Below are 26,672 nucleotides of genomic sequence, written 5' to 3' on the forward strand. Positions count from 1 at the left end.
TAATAATTAAATTCCTCCCTCAAAACTTCAGAAATAAATCAGGATGACAAATACTTGGTTACCCACTCTGCTTCATTGCCTCATCTCCCATCCAGCATCAGTCTTATCCAATTTCCTACTTCCCTCTACATTAGATCCTATGATTTTGTAATATCAAACCTTCAATTTCCCGGGACTTCCCTGGTGGTCCAGTGGCTAAGACTCTGTGCTCCCAGTGCAGGGGGCCTGGGTTCAGTCCCTGCTCAGGGAACTAGATCCCACATGCTACAACTAAGAGTTCACATGCCACAACGAAGATTCCATGTGTGGCAACCAAGACCAAATAAATAAAATATTTTTAAAAAACACAGCAGTCTCCCTAGATGCCAATTCCCAAGCTTTCCCTTGCATTTATTTATTCTCCGTCATTATCATGCCTGCTCCCCACTGTATACTCCCAAATAGACTTTTCTCATCCTGCTGCTGCAGTGACAGGGTTTGGGATGGTATTAATAGAAAGTAAAGAGTGGACACACTACCACCCTTACAGAAGTAAAAAGAATTATAAGGAAATACTATTTAAGACATTCTGCACTCAGTTCTGATGTTGGGAAGGGGACGGTGTTTCCCCATACCACCAAGCACTTTTCATCACCAGGTCAGTGTCCTGCAATTCAACTCAATTCTGACACTACCTGGAGATAGCATCAGATTGCACAGATTAAGGGTTCAGTCCCACAAGACCATCCTCCACTTCAGATGCCAATCGGAAGCCTAGGCTACCTGTGCTTCTGACTGACTGGCTATAAATCAGAGGTTCCCAAGTCCCCCTCCTAGAGTACAATTAATTTTCTAGAGCAGCTCACAGAACTCAGGAAGCCCGTTTACTCACTGGGTTACTGCTTTATTATAAAGGATATATGAGTCAAGAACCAGATGAAGAGATATACGGTAAGGTCCTGAACAAAGGAGCTTTTGTCCCTGTGGACTTTGGGTCTGGCATGGTGGCACATGTAAACGTTCTGATTCCCCAACCTGGAAGCTTTCCAAACCCTCTCTTTTTGGGTTTTAAGCAAGCTTCATTACATAAATCACTGGCCATTGGTGATTGAAATTGGATCTCTAACTCAAACTGTGTATAAAAATGAAACTCAGAAATGGATCAGAGAGCTAAATATAAGCATTAAAACTATAAAACTCTTAGAAGAAAACACCTTTGTGTTCTTGAATTAAGCAACAATTTCTTAGAGATGACACCAAAAACATAAGGAACAAAGGAAAAAATAGATAAGATGGACATCATCAAAATTAAAAACTTTTGAACTTCCAAGATACCATCATGAAAGTGAAAAGACAAACCACAGAATGAGGAAATTTTTGCAAATTATATCTGATAATAGACATGCTTAGAACATATAAAGAACCCATAGAATTCAAGACAAACAGCCCAATTCAAAAATGGGTAAAGGATCTGAATAGACATTTCTTCAAAGAATATATACACTTGGCTAAGCAGATGAAAAGATAATCCAACATCATTAGCCATCAGGGAAATGCAAATCAAAAGCACAATGAGATACCACTTCATACTCACTAAGACAACTATAACTTTTTTTTTTAAGGTAAGTTTTGGCAAAGAAGTGGAGAAATTGGAACCATACAGTGTGGTGGGAATGTAGAATGGTGTAGCCACTTTGGGAAGCCAGTATATAATAGGACAAATGTCCAAAATAATTGTTTCTCCCTTTAGCATTTGTGATCTGCTAAAAGTCAGTTTACTAGATGTCTATTATTTTTGCCTGCCCAGTATCCATGGTCTTGATAACTTCAGTTTTCCTTTGAGAAGCTGTCTCTTTCCTATAGTGTGCTATTTTCATGGGGGCTTCTTATTAAGATGTTTCTTTTGCCTTCTGGCCAAAAGTGGGCATGTGAGCTTAGCTAGGTCAATAAGACTCTCTAGAATTTGATCTTTTTTTTTTTTTTAAGAATTTGATTCTTGGGGCTTCCCTGGTGGCAGAGTGGCTAAGAATCCGCCTGCCAATGCAGGGGACACGGGCTCGAGCCCTGGTCCGGGAAGATCCCACATGCCGTGGAGCAACTAAGCCCGTGCACCACAGCTACTGAGCTTGCGCTCTGGAGCCCGTGAGCCACAACTACTGAAGCCCATGCGCCTAGAGCCTGTGCTCTGCAACAAGAGAAGCCACCACAATGAGAAGCCCACGCACCACAACAAAGAGTAGGCCCCGCTCACCGCAGCTAAAGAAAGCCCGCGCGCAGCAACGAATACCCAACACAGCCAAAAAAATAAATAAAAATAATTTGATTCTTGAGCAGCATGGCACAAAGACCAAAAAATTGTGCCCTTTTGTTTTTATAGTTAAACTCTGGAAAGGCTGTCCATTAGTACTTGCGTGGAGAGGCTGGATATTTTGGATATATTGGAATTCCAGAAACTGGGGGACAACTGAGAGCTCTATATCGGGAGGCAGTGGAGGGGATATGTGACCAAATATCCTGGGACACTTAAACTATAGAAAAGGAAAATTGGCCAGGTTAGACATGGGGATGCTAAAGGGACACATGGATGGTGTGAGGGTAGTGAAAATTTAATTTAGTTAGAAAGTATGGGCCAAGGAGTTCAATGAAATCAGGAATTTCAAGGAGATATGGAGAATTTCAGGTATTTCAGGAATGTCAAGGTATGGGGCTGGGGGGAAGGATGGGCAGGGAACTTCCCTGGTGGCACAGTGGTTAAGAATCGCCTGCCAATGCAGGGGACACGGGTTCGAGCCCTGGTCTGGGAAGATCCCACATGTGGCGGAGCAACTAAGCCCGTGCGCCACAACTACTGAGCCCGTGTGCCACAACTACTGAAGCCCGTGTGCCTAGAGCCCGTTCTCCACAACAAGACAAGCCAACGCAATGAGAAGCCCGCACGCTGCACCGAAGGGTGGCCCCCGCTCGCCACAACTAGAGAAAGCCCGTGCAGCAACGAAGACCCAAAGCAGCCAAAAATAAATTTAAAAAAGATTGTAGCCATCCTAAAAACAACAACAACAAGGTATGGGGAAAAGCAAGGACTAATAGGGGAGAATATGGGGGTATGAGAAGAGAGGTTGATTTGGGGGCTGGGGTGAGCTTAACATCAGGGATAGCAATGACGAGGTGAATGTTAAGGAAGACTGGAGCACAATATTGGGGAGACAGTAATAATCCAAATATCTGAGGAACAATACAGTGAATCCTGAAATAAAGGGATCAAATGGGGCTGGATATTTAGGAGAATATTGGAGTCATCGTTCACAGTGTAGAGCAATAGGATCTAATGGTATAATCATGGGAACCAGATATTGGAATTTGGGGAAGAAAATGGAGGCCTAGATTTGGTGGCCCAGATAGGGTCATGATATTTGTGGAACAATGTGTCAAATATCAAGGAACAGGGAACTTTGGTTTTGGGAATGGGGGGGGGGCGTTCTATCAGGGGATTAACTGAGGGCAAAATATTGGGGAATCATATCCTGAGTAGTCACTGAAGGACTGTGTGAGGGATAAGAGGGGTTGTGTGAGGGACTTCCCTGGTGGTCCAGTGGTTAAGACTCCAAGCTTCCACTGCAGGGGGTGCGGTGGGAAACTAAGATCCCACATGCCCTGTGGTGCGGCCAAAAAAAAAAAAAAAAGAGGGGATGTGTGACTGGGAAACAATGGGACCAAATGTTTGGAGAGCACTGGGCCATGTATTGGGATTCAGTGGTTAGTCAATATTAAAGGACAGTAAAGATCCAATATCCAAGATTGAAAACTGGAAAAACAGAGAGGTACATACTGTGGTAACTTGGAGACTTAATTTTGGGGAATAGTGCCTTTTATTGAGGGAAAATTATTGTAGTAAACTGTGGCTGCACAGCACAGGCTGACATTGGGAAATGGTGGATGTCATGCTTTTGGCACTGAAATAAAGAGGCAAGATATTAAGGCATGTAGTGATATGGGATTATGGGAAAACAGAACTGGGAAAATGACAAGGCCCTGACATTAGCAAACACTGAGCTTATAAAGATACAAGCTGGGTGAATTAGGGGGCAAATTGTAGAGCTTAGTGGGAGGACTGTCCAGGGGCAGAAGTGTCCTGATAATGGAGGCAAGTGGGGACTAAATACTGAGGGGCAGTGGATAATGCTGCAATGGGATAGTGACAGACCTGCTGTTAGGGGACAGTAGAACTGGACACTGGTATGCTATCGGGACGTGATACGGAGAAGATGTCATTTAGAGGCCTGTATAGCTATTTAGTGGAGAGAGATGCTGTATCTTGGAATGCTGGATAATGGGATGAAATTTGTTTTGGAGGGACAGTAGAGATGTTGTGAAGATTATGGGATGAAACTTGGAGCAGACTAGGAAGTCTGGTGGGCCCACTGCATAGTTGGAAATTAATAAAGAACAGAATATAAAGGAGACTGGAAAAGGAGCATTTATTCCATCAGAGGTACCATAATTACAGACATTTCCAAGTAAAGTATATGCAGTATTAGAGCGTTATGTTCTGACATTTAACATTCATGTTTAAACAGAGATGGCAGGTGGGTAAATAGCCTGCCAAGGTGCGTTTTGGTATTAGGTCTTTTGGGTATGAGACGACAAACCCCTTGGGGTTGGGTAGTTTCCTAGCACGAATTCTTATCAATGAGAGACTCCCTCACCCCCTTCATCTTGGGCCCCATAGCTCTGGAAGGGCTCTGGGCCAGGATGAAGCCCCCCCAGGTCCCCAAAGACAGCAATGACAGCCCCCTGTAGGCCCCAGCGCCTCATCCCGCGCAGCGTGCAAACTCTGGGCGTGCGTCTCTGGAGGTCTACAGCCGTTGGTCCCAAGCCGTCCAGGACACGACGAGACTGTGGCTTCCTGGCAGGACAGCTCCTTCGGCTGTGTCTCGGCTCGGCCCGACATCGGTAGTGGCATCAAACCCTAAGGCAGGGAAACGCACAGTCTGGGTGGGCTCAAGCCTCTGGGCGGGTGGCGCGCTACCCTGACAAACTCACTGTGTCCTGCGCTCTCAGGTCCGCCGGTTCCCACGCTCCGGGCTCTGCGCCAGCTCGGGGGTCACTGATGGCTCCTCCGGGGGCGATGCAGCATCACAGGGCTTCGGCTTATCCCAGGCCAGGGCGCCGACCCCCACCCCGCGGGGCCCTGTCTCTGGAAGGCGGCGGCCCCGGGTCTGGCTCATCCCTTAAAGAACAGAAGGTTGGGCTCGCTGTGCGCGCCCCAGCCACAAAATGACAGGCTTCCTTTGCGTGCCCCCACCTCACAAAGCGGTAGGGTCCAAGGACATTATCCTCATTATAAATGGGGTTCAGTCGCACCGCGAGATTCTAAACGTTGGAGTCTGTCTGTGTTCCCGCCCCTAATCCCCAGGTGCTTATTTCATTAGCGGTAGCTGCTTTGGACGTTCCTACTGATGGATAGTTAGACAAAGGTAGTGACAAGCAGAGAAGAAAAGAAGCATCAAAAGCTAGATGAAGGGGGTGCGGCGCGTCTCCAGACACAAAATGCCAAGCCCTTCTTTTCCCTTCCCTCCCACCTCAGCCCTGAGCCCATCCCCAGCAAATCAGGCTAGCTGTAAATGGATATAGGTAAAGATGCAGGAGGTGATGGAGAAGGCGATGGCCGCGTAGATAAAGATGGAGAGGTGCGGAAAATGGTCGAGATAGCAGCCCTCGTGCAGTGGAGGCGCCTCCTCCTGGGGCTGGGGGCGCGCCGCGGCCTTGGGGGGCTGCCCAGGGCGGGCCCCCTGCGCCCTCCCACCAGTGCGCCGACCGGCCTTCCTGCCCGCGGCCCCCGCCGACTTGGGCCGGCGGACAGCGGGGGGCTCTTCTGGAGGAGGCTTGTCAAACAGGCCTTCGGAGTCAGAGTCGGGGTCCGGGCGAAGCTGCTCGTGGTCCCGGGGTTTGCGCTGGAAGAGTTGGTCAGCCATTGGCGAGAAGCGCGGCGAGGCGTGTCTGCCTGTTCCGGGTGGTCAGATCCGGGCAGGGTCGAGGCGCAGCGGGCGGTGGCGGGGCTGCGGCTGTATTTCTACTACCGGGGAGGGGGCGGTGTGGGGCGGAGCCAGGGAGGGGGCGGGGGCTCTGCAGGGTCTGCGCAGCGTTTGTCTCAGTCGAGGCGCCTCTTGATCCTCGCTCCCGCTTCAGTCCCCCGCTTGTTGCAGAGGTTGGCTGTACAGGTTCACAGGTTCAATCTCCAGGACGCTCCAGGGCTGGCGCCTCAGGAGTCTGTGTGAAACCTGCCCCGTTTCCATGGCAACCTGACGCGGGGCGCAGGAAGGAGGGGGTGCGAGCTGCTAACTGGAACCCAGGGGCGCGAAAAGGGGACTTGGGGCCAAAGAAGCGGAAGTGCAGACGGCCAGGATCCCAGCTCCGCGCGGGGCTTCCCCGAGGAGTTATTTCTCCTCTTAAAAGAAATATTGTGTTTTTTTTTTTTTTTTTTTTTTTTGCGGTACGCGGGCCTCTCACTGCCGTGGCCTCTCCCGTTGCGGAGCACCGGCTCCGGACACGCAGGCTCGGCGGCCATGGCTCACGGGACCAGCCGCTCCGCGGCACGTGGGATCTTCCCGGACCGGGGCACGAACCCGCGTCCCCTGCATCAGCAGGCGGACTCCCAACCACTGCGCCACCAGGGAAGCCCTGTGGGGGCTTTTTTTAATTTTAATACATGAAAAATCTAATACATAATCTTTGTAGAAAACGTGAAAGTTAGAAAGCACTATGGCAAAACGAGTAGCAAAATAAAGGCGCCCACAATCCCGAAGCCCAGAGGTAGCACGGTTAACGGTGGTGCGTTTCCTCCTGCTCCTCTCCCACGAACGCAGTATCCCGGCCTTTTGGGCGTCTCACATATGGTTAGATTAGGAACAAGTACTTTCAAAGGTTGCCATACCTGAGCCGGTTCCCCCCCCCCCCAGCCCCCATCCCCAGGCTCCTCTTGGCATCCCCAAGGCCCTTCCATGGCTTCCACTGGTACTGCCACAGACTGCTGGGTACCACAATCTCCTGGCACCTCTGTTGCACCCAAGATTCCAAGGCTGGTTGGTGTTCCCTTGTGGAATGTGGGGAGAACAGCCACTAGGACTTACTTGGGTCCCAGTGGTTTGGAGGGGCACACCGGCCGACCAAACTCAAACTGTCATCAGGGAACTCATTCCCTCCTGCAACTGAAAGGTCCAGGGGGAGCCAGGACCAGTGTGCTGAAACAATGTCACCAGGGTGCTGTCTCTCCATCTTACAGATTGTCAGGGACTTCTTGCAGGGCAAGAGCCTACTACATAGTGGTAGGTACTCAGATAAAATCTGTTGAATGAATCGTAATGATTGAATGGCTGTTAGCAGCAGCAGGATCACATGCTCACAGTCTAGCCGGCCGGAGAATGGAACCCACATACACTGTTGCTGGGAATGTAAAATGGTGCAGCAACTTTGGAGAACAGTGCCCTTCTGAATGCCAGCCTCCTCCCTCTCTGGCCCTCTGAGCACTCCTCCCAGGCCCTGTGAGGACCACATGGGGTCCTAGGAATACACTTGGCTAGAAGAGGAATCCAGCAGGCCCCCCACCTCCCGCCCCCAGCAATCCTCTTAGCTGCAGGCTGGCCTAGGCCTGGATCCCCCTCCGACAGGGCAGTCCCAAGTCACCGCCCAGAGGAAGGTCTAGGGGGGTTCCCTGGTGGGAGGCCAGGAGATTGACAGTGGGCAGAGGGAGCTTTGTACTCACCTGACATCAAGGCTACCTCTGCGCACGCCTGGGGGCACAGCCTGCTCAGGCCCGTCTGGTCCCAGGTGTGGATGGCCAGGTCCCAGGCCTGCTGCTCCCCGTACCGAGCCACCAGGCATGAGGCCACCTCCATGCCACTCGCCTTCTCTGGCTGAGCCAGGGCCACCCCAGGAGAGTGCCCACAGGGCTCCTCAACAGGCAGCCGAAGCTGAAACCCCTTCAGCCGCTCCTTCTTTTCCTCCAAGTATCCAGCCATCGCTGCCCGGCTCTGGGGGCCTTGGGGATGTTGATGGGGGAGGGGGTGGATGTTGGGTGGTGAGGGGGTCAGGCAGGCAGAGAATAGCCATCTCCCTTGACCCCTACCAATGCAGGACTCATGGGGGATCATTGCTCTTCGCCTGGTAAACTCCTATTCAGCATTTATTTATTTATTATTATTTTTAAAATTTATTTATTTATGGCTGTGTTGGGTCTTCGTTTCTGTGCGAGGGCTTTCTCTAGTTGTGGCAAGCAGGAGCCACTCTTCATCGCCGTGCGCGGGCCTCTCACTATCGCGGCTTCTCTTGTTGTGGAGCACAGGCTCCAGACGCGTAGGCTCAGTAGTTGTGGCTCACAGGCCCAGTTGCTCCGTGGCATGTGGGATCTTCCCAGACCAGGGCTCAAACCCGTGTCCCCTGCATTGGCAGGCAGATTCTCAACCACTGCGCCACCAGGGAAGCCCCATATTCAGCATTTAGAATCCAGTTTTGTAAACCCCAGGGCATCTGCTGATGGGTGGTGTTGGGAGAAGGGAGGGAAAAGGGAGTGGGAGGAAAAGCCATCGGAAGGAGGGGCCCAGAGGGGACTGGGAGACACTGGAAGAGGTCAGGTTCCTGGGGGTGCCGGGATGGGCACGAGGCCAGTCAGGAGAGGGAAGGGGCTGGGATGGGAGGGTGGTGGGTGAGATGGGCGGGGTACCCACTGCTCTGTGTCCCTCACAGTCTTCCTTCTCCTGGGACCTGAACTCCTGGGACCAAGCCTTGAGGTGTGAGGTGGACAGGAGGTGGGGTCGGGGGTGAGGCAGAGCGGAGGGGGGCTTTCAGAGCCAAGGGGTGAGCACACAGCTGTCCATCCCTAGGTCTCTTCAGCTCTCTCCTGGCCCTGGGTCACTGACTGGGGAGAGCAGCCCTGGCTCAGACAGAGCAGGAACAAAAGTTACCAAGAGGAACCCTGTGTGTGTGTAGCCAGGGAGGGAGGGGCCAGGACAGGCATCTTTTGCAGCCTCTCAGTTTTCGGTGCTTCCCAAGCCCCAGTGCACATCCTGCTATGCTAGGAGGGGCACTGGGGTGTGTGTTCCAGGCCGAGGGAGCTGTCTGCTTCGTGGGCGGCACATTTGAAGCATTCTTGTCTGAAAGCGGAACAGCCCTGCTTCATCACCCGCAAATCCAGGCCTCTGGGGAGTAGGCGCAGGCTTTCTTCCTCTTCTGTAGAATCGGCAGAGGTTGGGGACTCCAGGTGGAGAAGCGACATTACCTAACTCATTTCCTGTTGTGTGATAGTTTCTGGAGATGCCTTGATTTGACCCAGGCTGGAGGGGCCCAGGCCTAAGGAGCTTCAGGCCCCTGGACACTGACTCCTGTGCGGCTGATTCATTTCTCTGAGCCTCAGTTTGTTCATCTATCAAATGGGACGTCGTAGGTTTGCAAAGAGGGTTGAATTAAATAAAGGCTCTTAGTAACCTTTAAAAATGTTATATAAATGTTAGTTTTGTTTTAATGCCCAAAAAGCACAGTGGAGGGACTTCCCCGGTGGTGCAGTGGTTAAGAATCTGCCTGCCAATGTGGGGGACACGGGTTCGAGCCCTGGTCCAGGAAGATCCCACATGCTGTGGAGCAACTAAGCCTGTGTGCCACAACTACTGAGCCTGCGCTCTAGAGCCCGTGCTCCACAGCAAAAGAAGCCACTGCAATAAGGAGTCCGCGCACCGCAATGAAGAGTAGCCCCCGCTCACCACAACTAGAGAAAGCCCGCACGCAGCAACAAAGACCCAACGCAGCCAAAAAAAAAAAAAAAAAGGCACAGTGGAGGACCCTGAGACCCTGTGTGGGGAGAGATATAGCCTGGAAGAAGGGTGTTTTGTTTTTTTTCCCTCTCCTGACACCAACTCTCTGGACACCAGCTGGGGGCCCTACAACTCAATTCACTTCTGACACTAAGTACCCGGAGTGAGTGAAGACCCCGTGGTTGAAGGGGCTCAGTCCCACAAGGCCGCCCCCACTTCAGATGTCAGCTGCAAATGGGGTGCCCAGGTTCTCTACCCTTCTGTCTGGAGAGGTCCCCAGGACACCCCCTCAGGTTTGATCATTTGTGGGAACAACTCATAGGACTGAATAAAACAATTTACTTACCGGTTTCTTACAAAGGATACAGCTGAGGAACAGCCAAACGGAAGCGACACACAGGGCAAGGCTGACAGCTTTTTAGGGAGGTTTCATTATGTAGGCATGATTGATTAAATCATTGGCCTTGGTGATTAACTTAATCTTCAGCCTTTATCCCTGGAGACTGGGACCATTCTGGGACCAGCCCGCATTCTGAAGTGATCTAGGGTTCCCCAGCCCTGTCACCTCACTAGCATACAAAACACTTATCACACAGAAGTTCCAAGGTTTTAGGAGCTGTGTGCCAGGAACCGGGGACAAACACCAAATATTTATTCATTTATTTTTCAATTTCTTAAAAAAATTTTTTTTTTTTACTGGAGTGTAGTTGATTTATAATGTTGTGTTAGTCTCAGTGTACAGCAAAGTGAATGTTACGTATACATATATCCACTCTTTTTTAGATTCTTTTCCCATATAGGCCATTACGGAGTATTGAGTAGACTTCCCTGCGCTATATAGTAGGTCCTTATTAGTTATCTATTTTTTAAAAAAAATGCTTGGCTTTGTTTGTGTGTTTGTTTTTTTATTTATTTATTTTTGGCTGTTTGGGTCTTCATTTCTGTGCGAGGGCTTTCTCTAGTTGTGGCAAGTGGGGGGACCACTCTTCATCACGGTGTGCAGACCTCTCACTGTCGCGGCCTCTCTTGTTGCGGAGCACAGGCTCCAGACGCGCAGGCTCAGTAGTTGTGGCTCACGGGCCCAGCCGCTCCGCAGCATGTGGGATCTTCCTAGACCAGGGCTCGAAGCCGTGTCCCCTGTATTAGCAGGCAGATTCTCAACCACTGCGCCACCAGGGAAGCCCTATTTTTTTTTTAACTGTATTACGAGGGAGCTTCTAGAATTCTGGGTAACATGGGAGACCCCAGGTCTCGGAGGCCAAAGCCAGGCAGGGGGAGACTGACAGAGCATAACAGGAGCAGGGAAATGTGTTCCCTCATTGCTCATCTCCCCCCACTGCTCCAGCCACTTCCCCTCGGCTGCCAGGTCACCTGTGCTGGGATGTGAGCATGTGAGCTTTAGTGCCCCTAAGCTATCAGACACGAAGTTGGGAGTCCTGGACTAATCTTGAAATTCCAGCATGTTGACAAGGCCAGCAAGAAGAGGGTGTGGAGGCCTAGGGAAGGAAGGCCTCAAATCACACAGCAGGTCAGTGGCTAAGCTGGGGTGGGAGCCAGGTCTCTGGATTCCCAGGGTAAGGATTTTTCCTCTTCCAGTGCATTCTGGGTCTGGATTCTGAGGCTGGCTCTGCCACTAGCTGACTGTGACCTTGGGCAATACCTGTCTCTGTATCTTGTCTGTAAAGTGAGTAAATGACAGCCAAATCCCAACATACTTGTGATGGTTAAATGAAAAATCATGAACGTGCCTAGCACAGGACCTGGGACAGCAGAGGGCAGAGAACCCTGTTACCTTCTCCTTCTCTTTAAGATCGTGGGTTCCTTGGAGGTGGGTAACTGAGTCTTGTCTTTTTTGTATCTAGAAAAGCAGCTCAATGCTTTGCATAGCGTTGGTATTCAGATCATATATTTAATGGAGAAGTAATTTAAAATATTAATTTAATTTAATTTTACAAGCAGTGTATGAATACAGTTTCATCGTGAAAACTTTAAGCAATGCAGATATTGCTTCGTAGAGGTTGCCAATGTTCCCAGTATGCTGTGTCCTTTCAGACAGACAGACACAGACAGGCAGACACACATGTATCTACACAAAATATATAGCTTTGTTTTGTAAGACAACGTGTGTTTTATTGTACAACATGCTTCAGTTTTTTGTTATGTAATACTTGCGGCATACAAAAGGGTTCTGCTGTGAATATCCTTGCACGTGCCTTGAGGAATAGCTAATGTGCCTTGGGATCGAGGCCCAGAAGCAGAATCCAGAGGTTACGCACCCTTCACATTTTAACAGAAACCATCAAACCACCCTTCTAAGTGGCTGTGACCACACTCACGTCAAGCCGTTTAAGGGAGCACTTCTCCCCCACACCTTAGCTGATGCAGAGGAAGCGCAGTTTCCCTATGCCAATCTCCCACACGGGGAAAAGAGCCTTCCTGGTGTTTGAACCTGGATTTCCCTGATGAGAGGGAGAGAGGTAGCACTGAACGTGGGTTTGGATGGTGGGTGGTGCCCGGGATGCTCCTGTTCTAGGACCCCTCCCCTCCTCTAGCTGCACTCACTCCCCTGGTGGCCTCATCCCGGCTCATGACTTTAAATGTCTGCTGTGGGCTGATGACTCCTGCATTTGCATCTTCAGCCCTGACCCCTCCTCTGAATGGCAGACCCTTTATCCAGCGGCTTCCTTAGCCCCTCCACTCAGCTGTATCACAGCCGTCTCCAACTGAGCACCTCAGGCTGGAGCTCCTGACTTCACCGCCTCCCATCCTCACCTTGCCTTCCCTGTCCACTGGTTCTTTTTTTTAAAAAAATATTTTATTTTATTTATTTAGTTTCTTTTAGTTTTTTAGCTGCGTGGGGTCTTCATTGCAGCGCATGGGCTTCTCTTTAGTTGTGGCGCACGGGCTCCAGAGCGTGTGGACTCTGTAGTTTGCAGTACACGGGCTCTCTTGTTGAGGCGCACAAGCTCAGTAGTTGTGGCGCGTGGGCTTAGTTGCCCTGCGGCATGTGGGATCTTAGTTTCCCACCAGGGATTGAACCTGAGTCCCCTGCATTGGAAGACGGATTCTTTATCACTGGACCACCAGGGAAGTCCCCCTGCCCACTGGTTCTTCATCTCAGTAAATGACTGCTTGGGATAAAGCACTGGTGTCCTCTTTGACTCCTCTCTTTCTCTCAAAACATGCATCGAATCTGTCATCAAGCCCTGCTGATACCACCCTGGTCCAGCCCACCGTCATCTCATACCCAGATCACTGTGTAGCCTCCTAACGCCCCCTACTCCCTGACTCTGACGTTACCCCTTTACTGTCTACTCTCAGTCAAAACCAGCCAGGGACTTCCCTGGTGGTCCACTGGTTAGGACTCCACGCTTTCTCTGCGCAAAACTTTCCAGTACTCACCATTTCACTCTGAGTAAAAGCCAGAGATCCCCCCATGACTCATGAGGCCTCAGATGATCTGGGCTCTGATATCTCTCTGGCTTTATCTCCTACCTCTGTCCCCTTCCCTCCCTCTGTCTCAGCCCCGTCTAGTCTCCTTTCTGTTCCTTGAACGCACGGAGTACACTCTCACCACAGGACCTTTGCACTGGCTTTTCCGTGCTCTTGGAATGATTTCCCCCAGAGAACCAGAGGCTAATGTTTCCTCACCTCCTATAAAGCAGCACCTACCCTGTCCCCGATCCCTTACCCAGCTTTATTTTTCTGCACAACACTTTTCACCACCTGACCTCATAGATTTTTTTTAATGCTTTTATTTATTTATTATTTTAGTTATTTATTTTTTGGCTGCATTGGGTCTTCGTTGCTGCGTGCGGGCTTTCTCTAGTTGTGGCGAGCGGGGCGCTACTCTTTGTTGTGGTGCGTGGGCTTCTCATTACGGTGGCTTCTCTTGTTGCGGAGCATGGGCTCTAGGCGCACGGGCTTCAGTAGTTGTGGCACGTGGGCTCTAGAGCGCAGGCTCAGTAATTGTGGCGCACGGGCTTAGTTGCTCTGCGGCATGTGGGATCTCCCCAGACGAGGGATTGAACCCGTGTCCCCTGCATTGGCAGGCAGACTCCCAACAACTGCGCCACCAGGGAAGCCCCGTAGATTTGTTTATTTGCTTATTTTCTGGCACCCTCACCTGCCGATAGACTGTTTACCCCCCGAAGACAGACTCAGACTACTTTGTTCACTTTTGTGCCTAAGAAAGTGCCTGGTCCACTCTGTCAGCGCACTAAAGGCTGCATGTATGGAATGCTAATCTATTGATAGTTCCTCTTTATCTTTCTAAGCAGCTGCTCACTCTGGCCATTAGATGGCGCTCAAATACTTTCTGTGCATTGAGACACTGTCCTGTTTGGTTAACAGAGGACCCAGAGGTGCTCTCCCTCTGAGGTCTGAATTTTCAGTTATCTGTTTCTGCTGCTTTGGGTCTTTGCTCCTTCCTGATGCTTCGGGGCCTTTTAGGAGCACGTTAAAAATCCCCACTTTATTAAAATAATGCTAGTTTCTATTAAAACTTAACATGTGAGGGTAATGATATGTCTCACACCCCACTAGGGTAAAGTGATGTTTCTTTTTTATATTCAAATTATTATGACTTGAACCCAAACCCAGATAACTTCTGGAAATTGGCCTCCCTAAAATTTCCGAGCTCCCAGCTATGTCTGAGAGTGTTCCAGGTGTTGTCCCACGGGGATTGTGAAATTGGCCCTCAGCTTCCTTCCTGACCCCCTGTCTTACTACCCTGTGTTGCTTCTGTGGTCTGAGATGCTGTCTCTGTTCCCCTGAGATGCTGGGCCCAGGTGTCTTCTCTGATCCATCAATTCTGGGGGCCCTGCTCTTTTCCTGGCCTCTCTTGAAATGCGGGGCAGGCCCTCCCCAATTCTCCCTGGCACAGCCAAGACTAAGACTGGAAGATATGACTTTGAGCAAGACCCTCCTGAAGGATCAGGATAAAGGCAAGTAACTACAGCAGTGGGTCACTTACAGTGACAGCTGCCGACATTGTTCCCAGAACCTGCAGGTTAGGGCTGCCTTTGGTGCCCCTTTCCCAGCTGGCAGCCTTTGTAGCTCCGGCTGGTCTCCATCTGACACTGGCAGACTCTTCTCCACCCTAAAATTCTCCAGTTACCTCCATACCAGGTCAATCTGGCTTCAGACCCACCGAAAGAGAACAAATTCCCCCCTCCCTCCCCAAGTCCACTCCCCTCCCAACACAGGCCCCAGGATTAACCTCCTTCCAGGATGATTGATATGGAAATCCTCTTCCCTTCAGATGTGTGGTTGGTCCAATAAGGCCATCCCAACAGTCTGACAATTCATTTCCCGAAAGTCTGAGTATTACAGGCTTAGATAAAACTGGGCACTGAACACCAATCACTAAAATCGTTTGTTAAAAAATATAATCTAGTCCATCAGGTTTCCCTCCTGACCCTCCTTCTTCTAATCTTTCCCTCAATGTGAAGTGAAGAGAATATCAGGACTTGGTGTCCATCCTACCATGGTCTGCTTTTAATTTCCCGTGAACTTTGACAAGAATACATACAGTAAGTCCCCTACATGCGAACCTTCAAGTCGCGAACTTTCCAAGATCGAACGTGCATTCGAATGTCCAGTCACGTAAATTAGTTCACGTGTCTGGCATACACTGTCACGTGCGTGCATCCTCTGCAAGTGGTTGTGCAGCTCGCCCTCCATCTCCATTGCTGACGATCCTTCGGCTCTCCCATCTCCCACCTCCTCTCCCTCCTCCAGTCAGTAACTCTTCTTGCCTGTTCACTCGATGCCAGCCCCTGTATGCCAGCTGTCGTACTGTACTACTGTCCTTTTCAAGGTACTGTGCTGTAAGATTAAAAATGTTTTCTTTATTTTTTGTGTTCGTTTTTTATGTATTATTTGTGTGAGAAGGATTATAAACCTATTACAGTACAGTACTATATAGCCGATTGTGTTAGTTGGATACCTAGGCTAACTTTGTTGGACTTCAAACAAATTGGACTGACAAACACGCTCACAAACAAATTGGACTTACAAACACGCTCTTGCAACTGAACTCATTCGTATGTGGGGCACTTACTGTACACCCCCATTGCCATCTTCAAAGAGCCAACAATACTCTATAGGTACAAGGTATTCTTATTACAGGTTTAGATTTAGGAAAAAAATCCAACCCACTTCTCTAAGGTAACCTGCAGGCATAGTTCTTCAAAGGACACAGTCTACTTACATCATTTACAAAGAACACACTCTCTCACTCTGAGTAACTCATTTGACTTAACTGTATTTAAGGCTCAGCCAGGGGTGATGATTCGTGCCTGTCTTACACGTGTGAAAGAATCCACAATGGGAGCCTCATAGAACCCAGGCAAGACACATCGAAGTCTCCACCCTAGAAGGAAGAAACCATGCATAACTTTCTAGGGACACTTTTTACTTTGAAAACATTTCAAACTTACAGAAAAATTGCAAGACTAGTACAGTGAAATCCCCTATAACCTTTAGCTAGATTCCCCTAATGATTAACTTTATGCCATATTGGCTTTCTAACTCTCTCTGTACACTTACTATTATTTTATTTTTTAATTATTTTTAACTGATTATTTATGAATAAGTTGCAGATGTCATGGCCTTTTACCTCAAACGACTTCAGCAAGTGTCTGCTAAGAATAAGCAAAGGACATTTTCTTATATAACCATAGTATGATGATCAAATTCAGGAAATTTAACATTGATATAATACTGATATCTAATTACCTGTAACTTCAAAAATGACATTTCCCCCTTTTTCTTTCAGTTAAACTATTAAGATTACAAAAAGAAAATGTGGAAATACGTAGAGTTAAAAAGTAAAAATGTCCTTGTAACTTTCCCCATCATCCCATCTACTCCCCAGGGGTAACCAGTGTTAGCATCTTGACATGAGTGAAGATACACTTCTCTACAAACTACATATATAGGACATAATTTGTTTGCTAGTTGATTCTTTTTCTCTTAAACTATTTTGCAGTTCCTTCCATGTTAGGACATATGGATCTGTCATTCTTTTTCTGTTTCGTAGTTGGTTTGGAATAATTGATTTAATCAGTCCAATGTGATGGAAATTTAGTTCGTTTTCATTTGCATTTTGCTTTGTACACATGTATGTTTTTGTGCACCCCTGTGAGTACCTCTAAGGGATAGATTGCTAGAAAAGAAATTTCTGGATTGAAGGGAATACATATTTTAAAATTTTGGTTCAGAAATGTGCTTTTCTTGGGAACTCACTTATTTTTCTCTTTCAAGCACTTCATCTAGCAACTGGCCATAGTGCCTCTTTGGTTTGTCCTCCGGGAAGTTTTTTTTTGTTTGTTTTTTGTTTTTTTTTTTTTTTTGCGGTACGCGGGCCTCTCACTGTTGTGGCCTCTCCCGTTGCGGAGCACAGGCTCCGGACGCGCAGGCTCAGCGGCCATGGCTCACGGGCCCAGCTGCTCCGCGGCATGTGGGATCTTCCCGGACCGGGGCACGAACCCGCGTCCCCTGCATCGGCAGGCGGACTCTCAACCACTGCGCCACCAGGGAAGCCCCTGAATTGAGGTTTTTAACGACTGTCTTGGGAGTGGGGAGCGGGGCCAATGACAGTATCTATTGAGTGGGATCCGCTTCACGCCAGGCACTTTGCGGAGCCAGGTCACTTCATCTTCCCAGCAATTTTCTAAGATGGGGGTCATTGTCCTTGTTTTGCAGATGAGACCAGATCTGAGAGACTCCAAAATCCACGTCCTTATCCCTGTGCCACCTGCTGCCTCCGCTGATGTGTTGAAAGGTGACGGGTGAGTGTATTCACCTCCAACAAGCTTATTGGCTCATCACTCCCAAGGCTGCTTTGAAAAGGCAGGTGGGATGCGGGTTAGCTTATTCTGGTCCTCACCACTGGGGGAGGCCTCAGCCTCTCAGAACACATCTGTGTCCATTACATTAAGTGGACTGTCACTTCCTCCCTCCCCCTGGAGGCTTTGAGCTGGGAAATACAGAGGTTAGATGATGACCTCTGAGTGTATGTATCCAGCTCCTTGGATGTCAATCAAAGCAAAGGGGCTTTAACTGGGGCAGGAGGATCTGGGATGAGCTCTGGGGTAGGACTTCTGCCCAGTGAGAGGTGCTAAGTGCGGGAACAAGTTATGGGAGGTAAGTGTGGAATTTCCTTCTAGGAGCCTTTAAGAACAGGCCAAATCCACTGCCATCTGAGGCTAAGCGTAGAGAATTGATGAGGCCCCTTGTGATGGCCTCGCTAAGCCTCCTTAGAAAACTACAAATCTGCTATGTCAACTTGTCATTAAACTCCATTACTCAAGGCTCTCTTTTCCTGACAAAATTTTCCTTGGCCATCAGGTGGTGATAGTTCAACAGAAATAAGACTGTACAGGACTTCTTAGAGCCACGAGAGAAAGCACTAAGAGTTTAAGAGGCTGTGGTACCAAGACAGGGAGACCTTTCTGGATCTCCTGGGCTCCTACTCTGATCACTGTTGGTCAGATCACAGGGCAGGGCCCCGCTGCCCAGTGAATCCTGGGCGGATGAGGTGGGTGCACTTTCTCAAGGAGGCATGGCCTGGAGCAGTCAGACCAAGGCCTCTTGATCTGCAGCGTTTCTCCTAGACTAGGGAGGTCTATCACTCCAGGGGTAAAAGACCTATAGGGAGAAGCCACTGATCTTTTATTTTGCCTGTCTACTCCCTGGACTGTTACTTTTTCAAGGGCAGGGATTATGTCTATCTTGTACACAGCCATACTTCCAGCACCTAATACAGTGAATTAGTTGTATGTACTAGAAGCTCAATATATATTTGTTGAACAGAGGAATGAATGAATAGTAAGCCAGTCCCTGGCTTCTTGGGGCTTTACCAGTACTTGGCTTCCTTGAGCAAATTGGTACTTGACCTTCTTGCCTTTTTCCTCAGGGTTTTGCCAAAAAACTTGCGCAAGACCTGTGGCTAACACATATTTGCTGAATTATGGACTCCCTTGACAGTATAACTGCCTCTTGTGGACACCAGGGATCCTGCTGAGTTTGGTCCAGAAGAGTGGACCCAAACGCGTTAAACGCCTCAGTCCTCATCTGTATCTATTGAAGTTATTTGGTTTTGATTATTTTTTCATCTTATACGTTTTGTTTTTGTTTTAAATTTTTATTGGAGTATAGTTGATTTACAGTGTTGTGTTAGTTTCAGGTGTACAGCAAAGTGAATCAGTTATACGTATACATATATCCACTCTTTTTTAGATTCTTTTCCCATATAGGCCATTACAGAGTATTGAGTAGAGTTCCCTGTGCTATACAGTAGGTCCTTATTAATTATCTATTTTATATATAGTAGTGTGTATATGTCAATACCAGTCTCCCAGTTTATCCCTCCCCGCCTTATTCCCGGTAACCGTAAGTTTGTTTTCTACGTCTGTGACTCTGTTTCTATGGAGTTTTAAGTTCTGAATTCCAGTCCCTCCCATGTCACTACAGGGAAGGGTGTGTGGTGGGAAAGTGGCAAGAGGTGGTGCTGGAGAAGCAAGTTGGGGCCAGACTGTGAAGGGCTTACCGTGTGGATTCATTTGGCAGGGAGTGTGTTTGGTCAATTTCTAACAGTGTTCTGCACAACTCCAGGCACAAAGTACGTGCTCAGTAAAAGATGCATGATTTCTAATTGTGCACGACTGTGCAGAAGGGATGGAAAATGTAGACCTGGCTCTAAGCTCAGCCCGCTGGAATGGCTCGATTAATACTCTCTGAGGGGTAGAAGAGAAAGAATCCCTATTTCCATTGGTTTCTTATTTGTATTTGTTTACCCACATCTGGACTAACTAAAGGAGCCGGTTCTGCGTTCTTCCATGTTGCTTTGCACTATCTCAGAGGAAAATGGCTCAAACCCTGTAAGCTCTGGTATGATGCAGAGAGCTCTGATGTCAGTGCCCAAAGTGCGTCAGCAGCAAAAGGCATCCCCAAGGTCAGGCCCCACCAGGCAGGGAACCGGGCATCAAAGGCAGGCCCCCCTCTCTCTCTCCAAACTCTGGGGCACCCACTCTCGGGACTCTGGTCTCTGCACCACCTTGGGAAAATGCTGAAACTGCAGAGGCCCATTGAAAGGCTCTGTGTCAGGTGACCTGCCTCTCTCCTTCATCCTTCGCATTAATCTGCCCCTGAGCCATGGCCTGCATCTGCCCCTTCTCTCCATCCCCTCTGCTTCTCATCATTCCTTCTCTGGATTCCTGTGATAATCACGTCTCAAAACTCTACTCCCTGCCTCTGATCTCACCACTTCCAGCCCATCCTCCACATAGGCAGCCAGAGAGATCCTTCTAGAACACAAACCTATTCATGCCACACCCCTGGATAAACCTCTCTGATCGCTCCCCATCACTGTGTGGCGTTCCAGGTCCTCTGACCTCCGTCCACACTTCAGGTCTTACCTGTATCCTCTCCCCGTGCGCTCCCCACTCCAGCCTCATCTTGTCACTGTCCCTCAAGCCACCATGTTCCATCCTCCACTTGGCACCTTTGGTCAGACTCTTCATCCACCTGAGATGCCTTTCTCCTACTTGGTGAAATTCTCATCTAAGGACCAGTTCAGATGTCACTTCTTCCTGGAAGGCTTCTTCCATTGTCCCAAGCAGGCCTCACATAAATTATTTTCTATGACAGAGGGCTGTGCTCTTGTCTGTCTCCCCTCCTTCAGACCATGAGCTCCTTGAGAACAAGAATTGTACCTTATTTCTTTCTGTATTCCATTCCTCTCACTGCCCTGCAGAGTGCTTGGCACATATTAGGGGCATAATAAGTATCTGGAGAATTGTAAAATTAATTGAGTCCACAGGATGGACACAGAGACTGCCTCGTGGGGACAGCCTTTTCAGTCTAGAAGGGCAGACAGAAGTTGAGAAGGGACATGATTGAAAGCAATGAAACTCTGAAAACAGAGGGGGTGGTACATGAACTCCTGGGGTGTGTCTGTCCCTTGGTGCCTGGACCGGTCATTGTCTCTTGCTCTCAGATCCATGCCTGCCCTTCTCCTGCAGCTGTTTTTCAGGCCCCCTGGCACTGCCTTCTATTTTTGGCAGGAGATTGGAGCCTGGCGGGAAGGGAGAAGTCAGGGCATTTCCCCTTCTCTCTGCTGTGGGCAGAGGAGGGCATTTCTGGCCGTGGCTGAATCTGCATGGCTGTCCCAGATCCCTGCTGGACATACCTCCCTCCGTGGTCTCACTTCCTGCTGCGCAGCCTCTGCTGTGGTCCTAGCTCGGGCTGGATGGTCCTGGCTTCTGGGTTTTGGTAACACCATCATCCCCCTGTGTCCTGCAGCCCTTGGAGGACGCTGGCCTCCTGCTGTTGTTAATTTTGGGGTTGCTTCATCATTCCTGTTTGGCTTTTGAGCTCTTTCATCCCCATTGTGGCCCATCATCTGTATTAAATTCCCTGTGTTTGAAATACTAGAATGGTTTCAGTTTTCTTGACTGTCCATTGCAGTCTTGCTGAGACCAGCTGGAGCTTCAGCCCTGGGGTTCCTGGACTAGCCTCTGTCCTTGCTTCTACTCACAGGGGTCCCTTGCCTTGACCAGAGTGTTCCTGCCAGGCAGCCATTAGAGGTCAATATAAGAGCCAGAGTGGTGCCCTGTCGTCATGTGCCTTATGATTACCTTTGGGTGATCTTGGAGATCTGATCCTCGGCTGAACCAATTTTTCCATGCCTTTTGGTTCCTATGAAGGAGGATCTTAGATCCTGGAAGGACGAGGTAGGGGTGGTGGTGCAAGACCACAACCCACACGTAGCCACTACTTTCAGGAAGCTAATCTCCTTCTGTGCCTCGACACTTAGAAGAAAACTGTTTGAAATACATTCAGAGGGTAGTAAACTTCTGGAATTCATTATGTCAAGAGCTGGTGTTGATAGGATATATAAAATCCTTCCTGAGAGGCCTGGCTGAACTCAACAATTGATCTGTGCAGGATTATTAAGGGGAATGAGTCTGTCATGTGGCCATCCTCACCGTAGAACAGTGATAACGTATCTTAGGGGACCCCACTGGAGCCAGGACCTGGGCTGGGTGGCCCCAAGGATGACCCCATGGGTGGTTCCCACACTTCTTTGCAGGATGGCAGGAGGTGAAGAGACTCTTCCAACTTCTGGTGGAGTTAAAGATGTGTGGATTGAGATGAGAAGAGTGAGGCTGGAGAGGAGTTAGATGGGACACTTGAAGCAAGTGGATGGGACCAGGTGCAAGCTTCCCTTGGAGTGGAGAAATGCAAATATTGAAAGCTTCAGTTTAAGTCAACATGACTCTTATTGGGCAAGGAGATGGGAAAAGAGGAAGAGCACAGACAGGGTGAGGAAAAGAGATCTGGAGACCAGAAAAGAGAAGGCCATTTCTGCAAGGGTCATTGTGGAGAGAGTATGCCAGCAAAGACAGGAACTCAACACAGATGACCATGCTATAAGATAGAAACTTTTGGGACCTCCATGGGCCAGGTATGTGGGAACGCAGAGGTGAAAGTGACATAGTTCCTCACTCACGCTCTAGTTGTGGAGACAGGTAATAAAAAAGACGGTCATGATTCCATGTGGTAAGTATTCTCATGCGTGGTGTGCCCATTGCTACGGAAGTTTGAAGAACTACCCAGGCATCCACCAAGGCCAACTTGGGAGGTCAGGGAAAGCTTCCAGGAGGAAGGGACTTCTGGGTGGAGTCTTGAAGGATGAGTTTCAGTTATCCAGGACAAGAGGAAGCAGTGAAGGTGTGGAAGGGTGTTGAGGGCATCCGGAGGGTGGTACTCAAAGGCCTGAAGTGAGTGAGAGAGTAGGGCCAATCTTGGGAGCTGGAGTGTGGAATAGGGAGCTACGTGGCAGAGTGGTGATGGGGATCCTGTGAAGTGAAGAGGTGAGTGATGGTGGAGTGTGTCTTGAAAAGCCTGATGCTACTCTAGGAGTTTGGGGACTGTTCTGTGAGCAATGGGGAGCTGAGAAAGGAATATGGCAGAAGAGTGATATACTCAGATTTGTGGTTTAGAGAGATGACCCTGACTGCCAAAGTTCAGACTGAGGCGGGGAGACTGCACGGGTGCTTGTGATGGTTCATCTGAGACTCTAGTCTAGCCGATAGTTAGGTCTGGTCCCGCCTCTGACCAGGATCCGTGGGACTCCAACGGGGGCAGAAGTGAGAGAAATGTCAGGGCTGGCCAGGCTCTGAGATGGGCATCCAATCTCGTGCACAGAGTGCTCTGTCCTCCACAGCCGACGTGGGTCTGACCTCCTGTGACTCAGTGGGGCGAGTGCTTTGCAGGTGGAGGCGAAGGTTTAATAGCTGCTGATGAGTTGTGAGAGTGCGGGTTTTTCGGGAATGGATGTGAAGGAGGCAACTGTATACAGCTCAATTCCTTTATTAACTTAATGAGTTTGGCTGCTTTCCTGGAAATGCAAGCGCCATTTGGCACCATCACTGCTGCTTCAGAAAGGGTGTCATTAAACTGAGAATCTGTAGGAATGCACAATGGTGATAAACGAAGCTGCTTGGGAGATTACAGAGCATCATGCAGACTTTGCAAGGACCTTCAAAACGGAGAACACTCTCGCTCTGAGGTCAGTATGCAGCTAGGGGCTGGGGGTGGGGTGGTGGAAACCAGAAAAATTATCTGGATGACCCAATCCAAGCAGGTAGTAATGAGGAATATTTGAAGGACTAATATTAAAGTTATACCAAAGTAAAGCTGAAGCAGAGACTTCAAAGGGGCCAGACCACCTCCCAGCCCCCCATTCACTAGTGCAACCCCTAGTCCGTGTTTCTAAAGGCAGGACCTAAGTGTGGGGGATTTATTCTCTCCATAACCTGGCTCTGCATCAGCTTGTCCTCGTGGTTCCCAGACCCACCGGGAGAACCTTGAGATAAATTACTTCTTCCAAACATGAGACCAGACTTGGGAAACCAAGGGCTGGGACCAGATCATTGGGCAAGATGGGAACAGAAATCTCTCTTCCTGTTTCTTTTGTTCTTTGGACTGGGTGGGGACTTGAAATTAGGGGGAAACTGGGGCAGTCATTGGGCTTTTGACTTCATCATATTGTTGTGAAACTCTTTCTTTCTGAATTGAGTCTGAACCCGAGAGTTGCATGTGGACACCATGGGACAATAAAACTTTCCCAGATGACATCAGCCAAAAGACTTTGTCATAACTTACGTTATGCCAGGTTCCCAGGAGCCACAGCTGCAGGGAGTGTGGGACGAAGCGGTCCCGGCAACCCCCTCTTAGGCTCTCTCTGGCCCTCCCAGCAAGCCTGTAAAGGTGGTAGTGGTCAGTACTTTGCAGGTGAGAAGTGGAGGCTCAGAGAGGTAAAGATGCTTGGTAAAGTCCACTTAGTTGGATTGAACTCAGATTGTCTTATGCTGAAGTTCGTCCCTCCAAACCTGTATCCGTCCTTGCTGATGAGGAAGGTGTATATATGGTTAGGGGGAAGGGAAAGCTGTGACAAAGCGAGAGAGTGGCAGGGACATATATACACTACCAAACATAAAACAGATAGCTAGTGGGAAGCAGCCGCATAGCACAGGGAGATCAGCTCGGTGCTTTGTGACCACCTAGAGGGGTGGGATAGGGAGGGTGGGAGGGAGATGCAAGAGGGAAGAGATATGGGAACATATGTTTACGTATAGCTGATTCACTTTGTTATAAAGCAGAAACTAACACACCATTGTAAAGCAATTACACTCCAATAAAGATGTTAAAAAAAAAAAGTCCACGTAAAGTCAGGGGTTTTTTTTTTGTTCATTAAAAAAAAAGTTTTTTTTTTTGTTCATTAAAAAAAAAATTTTTTTTTTGCCACGCGGCATGCAGGATCTTAGTTCCCTGACCAGGGATTGAATCCGTGCCCCCTGCAGTGGGAGCGCAGACTCTTAACCCCTGGGCCACCACGGAAGTCCCTTAAAGTCAGGTTAGAGCTCAACCCAGCCTGAGAAAAGTGTCTGTGATTCCCTCCATCCATCCCCTCTTGGCTCCCATCCCAGGCAAGGATTCCACATGGTTGGGCGCTTTTATAAAATTTTTAGTTTTTCAATTACATGCTCATTGTAACAAATCCAAACAACACAAAAGTGGATAAAACAGGTGGAGAAAGGCCCCTCCTCCTTCTCCCAGTTCGAGAACTTTTTTATGCTTATGACACATTGAGTAGTGGTTGAAGGTGCCTCTCAGGGATCAGACGGCCAGGCTGGACACTGGGCTTCACCTCTTTCTAAATTCACAGCCCTGGGAAAATTACGTAACTTCCTGATGCCTCAGTTTCTTTTTCTGAAAAATGGTATGAGTACTCATCTCATCAGGTTGTTGTAAGGATTAAATATTTAGATAAGTGCCTGGCAAAGAATACGTATTCAATAAATCATTAGCTATTTTTATTATATATGGCTTTTAAAATCCAAAATGAGTATTAACACTATACATATTGTGCTGCAACTTCCCTTTTCACTTTACAATATGTTGTAGATTTCTTTCCAAGCCTGTACATATGGCACTTTTAAAAATGGTGGTGCAGAATTTTATTTGTAGGGAGGTACTATAATTTATTCATTCAGATACGGACAGACATTTAAATCATTTCCACTTTTTCTTTGTTTTTATAAACAATGTTACAACATTGTGCTTTTGTAAGATACACATTTTCTAGGTTGGGATCGCAGGATTTTAGGATATATATATATATTTATATTTATGTAGATAGATTTAAAAATTGATTACAAATTGTTGCCAAAATATGTTGCCCATTATATTCTCACTGACAGCGTAAGAAAACCTGTTTACTCAACCTTAACCAGCACTGAATTTACTCATAACTGCTGGATTAAAGACATATCCAACTAACTTTGTCCATGATAAAGATGTTCATCCAAAAGTAAGCTAGATCCCTACTTTACACCATTGAAATGCTCAAATGGTATAAACGAAACCAGCAACCCACAGAAAAGGATGGCAAAGGGACATAAAGCCTTTTTAGCACAATGTTGAACTAAAGATGACTATGCCCAGGGAGCGCTATTCAAACATTCTCTAATCCTTATGACACCTACTCATTACTACCCCTCCCCCCATTTTAGAGATTAGAAAACTGAGGCATTGAGAGATCAAGTATCTCGGGGTTCTAAGAGCAGAAAGAGAGCAGAAGCCCCAGGGCACAAACACTTTTCAAGTGTCCTCTTGCCTCACTTTTGCAATTATACCATTAACCCGAACAAGTCACATGTCGAGTTCAGGATCAGGTGGGGGGAAGAAAACTCAGTGGGGTGGATACAAGAAGGAGTGAGCAAATTTGGAGCCATAAATGCAACAATATACCACAGCAAGGGGACGTGATGTTGGGAAGGAGCCACGATTTATTTCTACAAAGCATGCAAAAGGAAAAGGTGGTTCTAGAGACAGTGCAGGATGTAGGATAGTTTGATTTCAATACAACAGGGGCTAAATTGGACATATTGGAGGAAATTTGGAGAGAAGGGTTAGTTAAGCCCATTAGGCAGGGAGAAAAGGGTTAGCATTTAGGACTGCAAATAAGGATCAAGGGACCGTTACTATCTGTTTAACTTTTAATCAGTGCCCGGCTCTGGACTAGGCATGTTGTATGCATTGTCTCATTTAATCCTTAGAGATGCAGGTGAGAAAACAGGCTCAGAGAGGTTAAGCAACTTGCCCGAGGTCCCACAGTGAGTAAGTGTAGATTTGAGCCTAATTCCCTCTGGCTCCCAGGCCTGAGGGAACCAGGGATTGGCAGGATGGCAGTGAGAGAGGAGGAGAGGAGGAGAGAAAGGAGTGCTGAATCGCAGAGATCTGTAGCATCAAGTCACTTCCGTGCTGGGCAGAATGAGCCTGTATGAAGACACCTCCTGACAGCACAGAGGCTTAGAT

At 48.4% G+C, this 26,672-nt stretch overlaps 2 protein-coding genes across 5 annotated transcripts in view; one reads left to right on the top strand and one right to left on the bottom strand.

Moving 5' to 3' along the window:
- The window catches only part of MIS12 (MIS12 kinetochore complex component), a 231,109-nt gene that overhangs the window by 7,284 nt on the left and 197,153 nt on the right, over positions 1–26,672 (top strand). For all 4 annotated transcript variants that reach the window (XR_013825058.1, XR_013825059.1, XR_013825060.1 and 1 more), the window contains exon 2: positions 17,490–17,575. The gene's annotated coding sequence lies outside the window, so the exon portion shown is untranslated. The remainder of the gene's footprint in view (positions 1–17,489; positions 17,576–26,672) is intronic.
- On the bottom strand, positions 4,510–5,952 carry LOC307177019 (uncharacterized protein). Its single transcript, XM_079903702.1, has 2 exons — positions 5,020–5,952; positions 4,510–4,945 (listed from the first exon to the last, which is right to left on the bottom strand). Exon 1 carries the CDS (start codon positions 5,949–5,951, stop codon positions 5,586–5,588), a length of 366 nt encoding a protein of 121 aa, XP_079759828.1. The 5' UTR covers position 5,952; the 3' UTR covers positions 4,510–4,945; positions 5,020–5,585.

This window comes from Stenella coeruleoalba, assembly GCF_951394435.1.
Source record: "Stenella coeruleoalba genome assembly, chromosome: 19".
Lineage (NCBI taxonomy): Eukaryota > Metazoa > Chordata > Mammalia > Artiodactyla > Delphinidae > Stenella > Stenella coeruleoalba.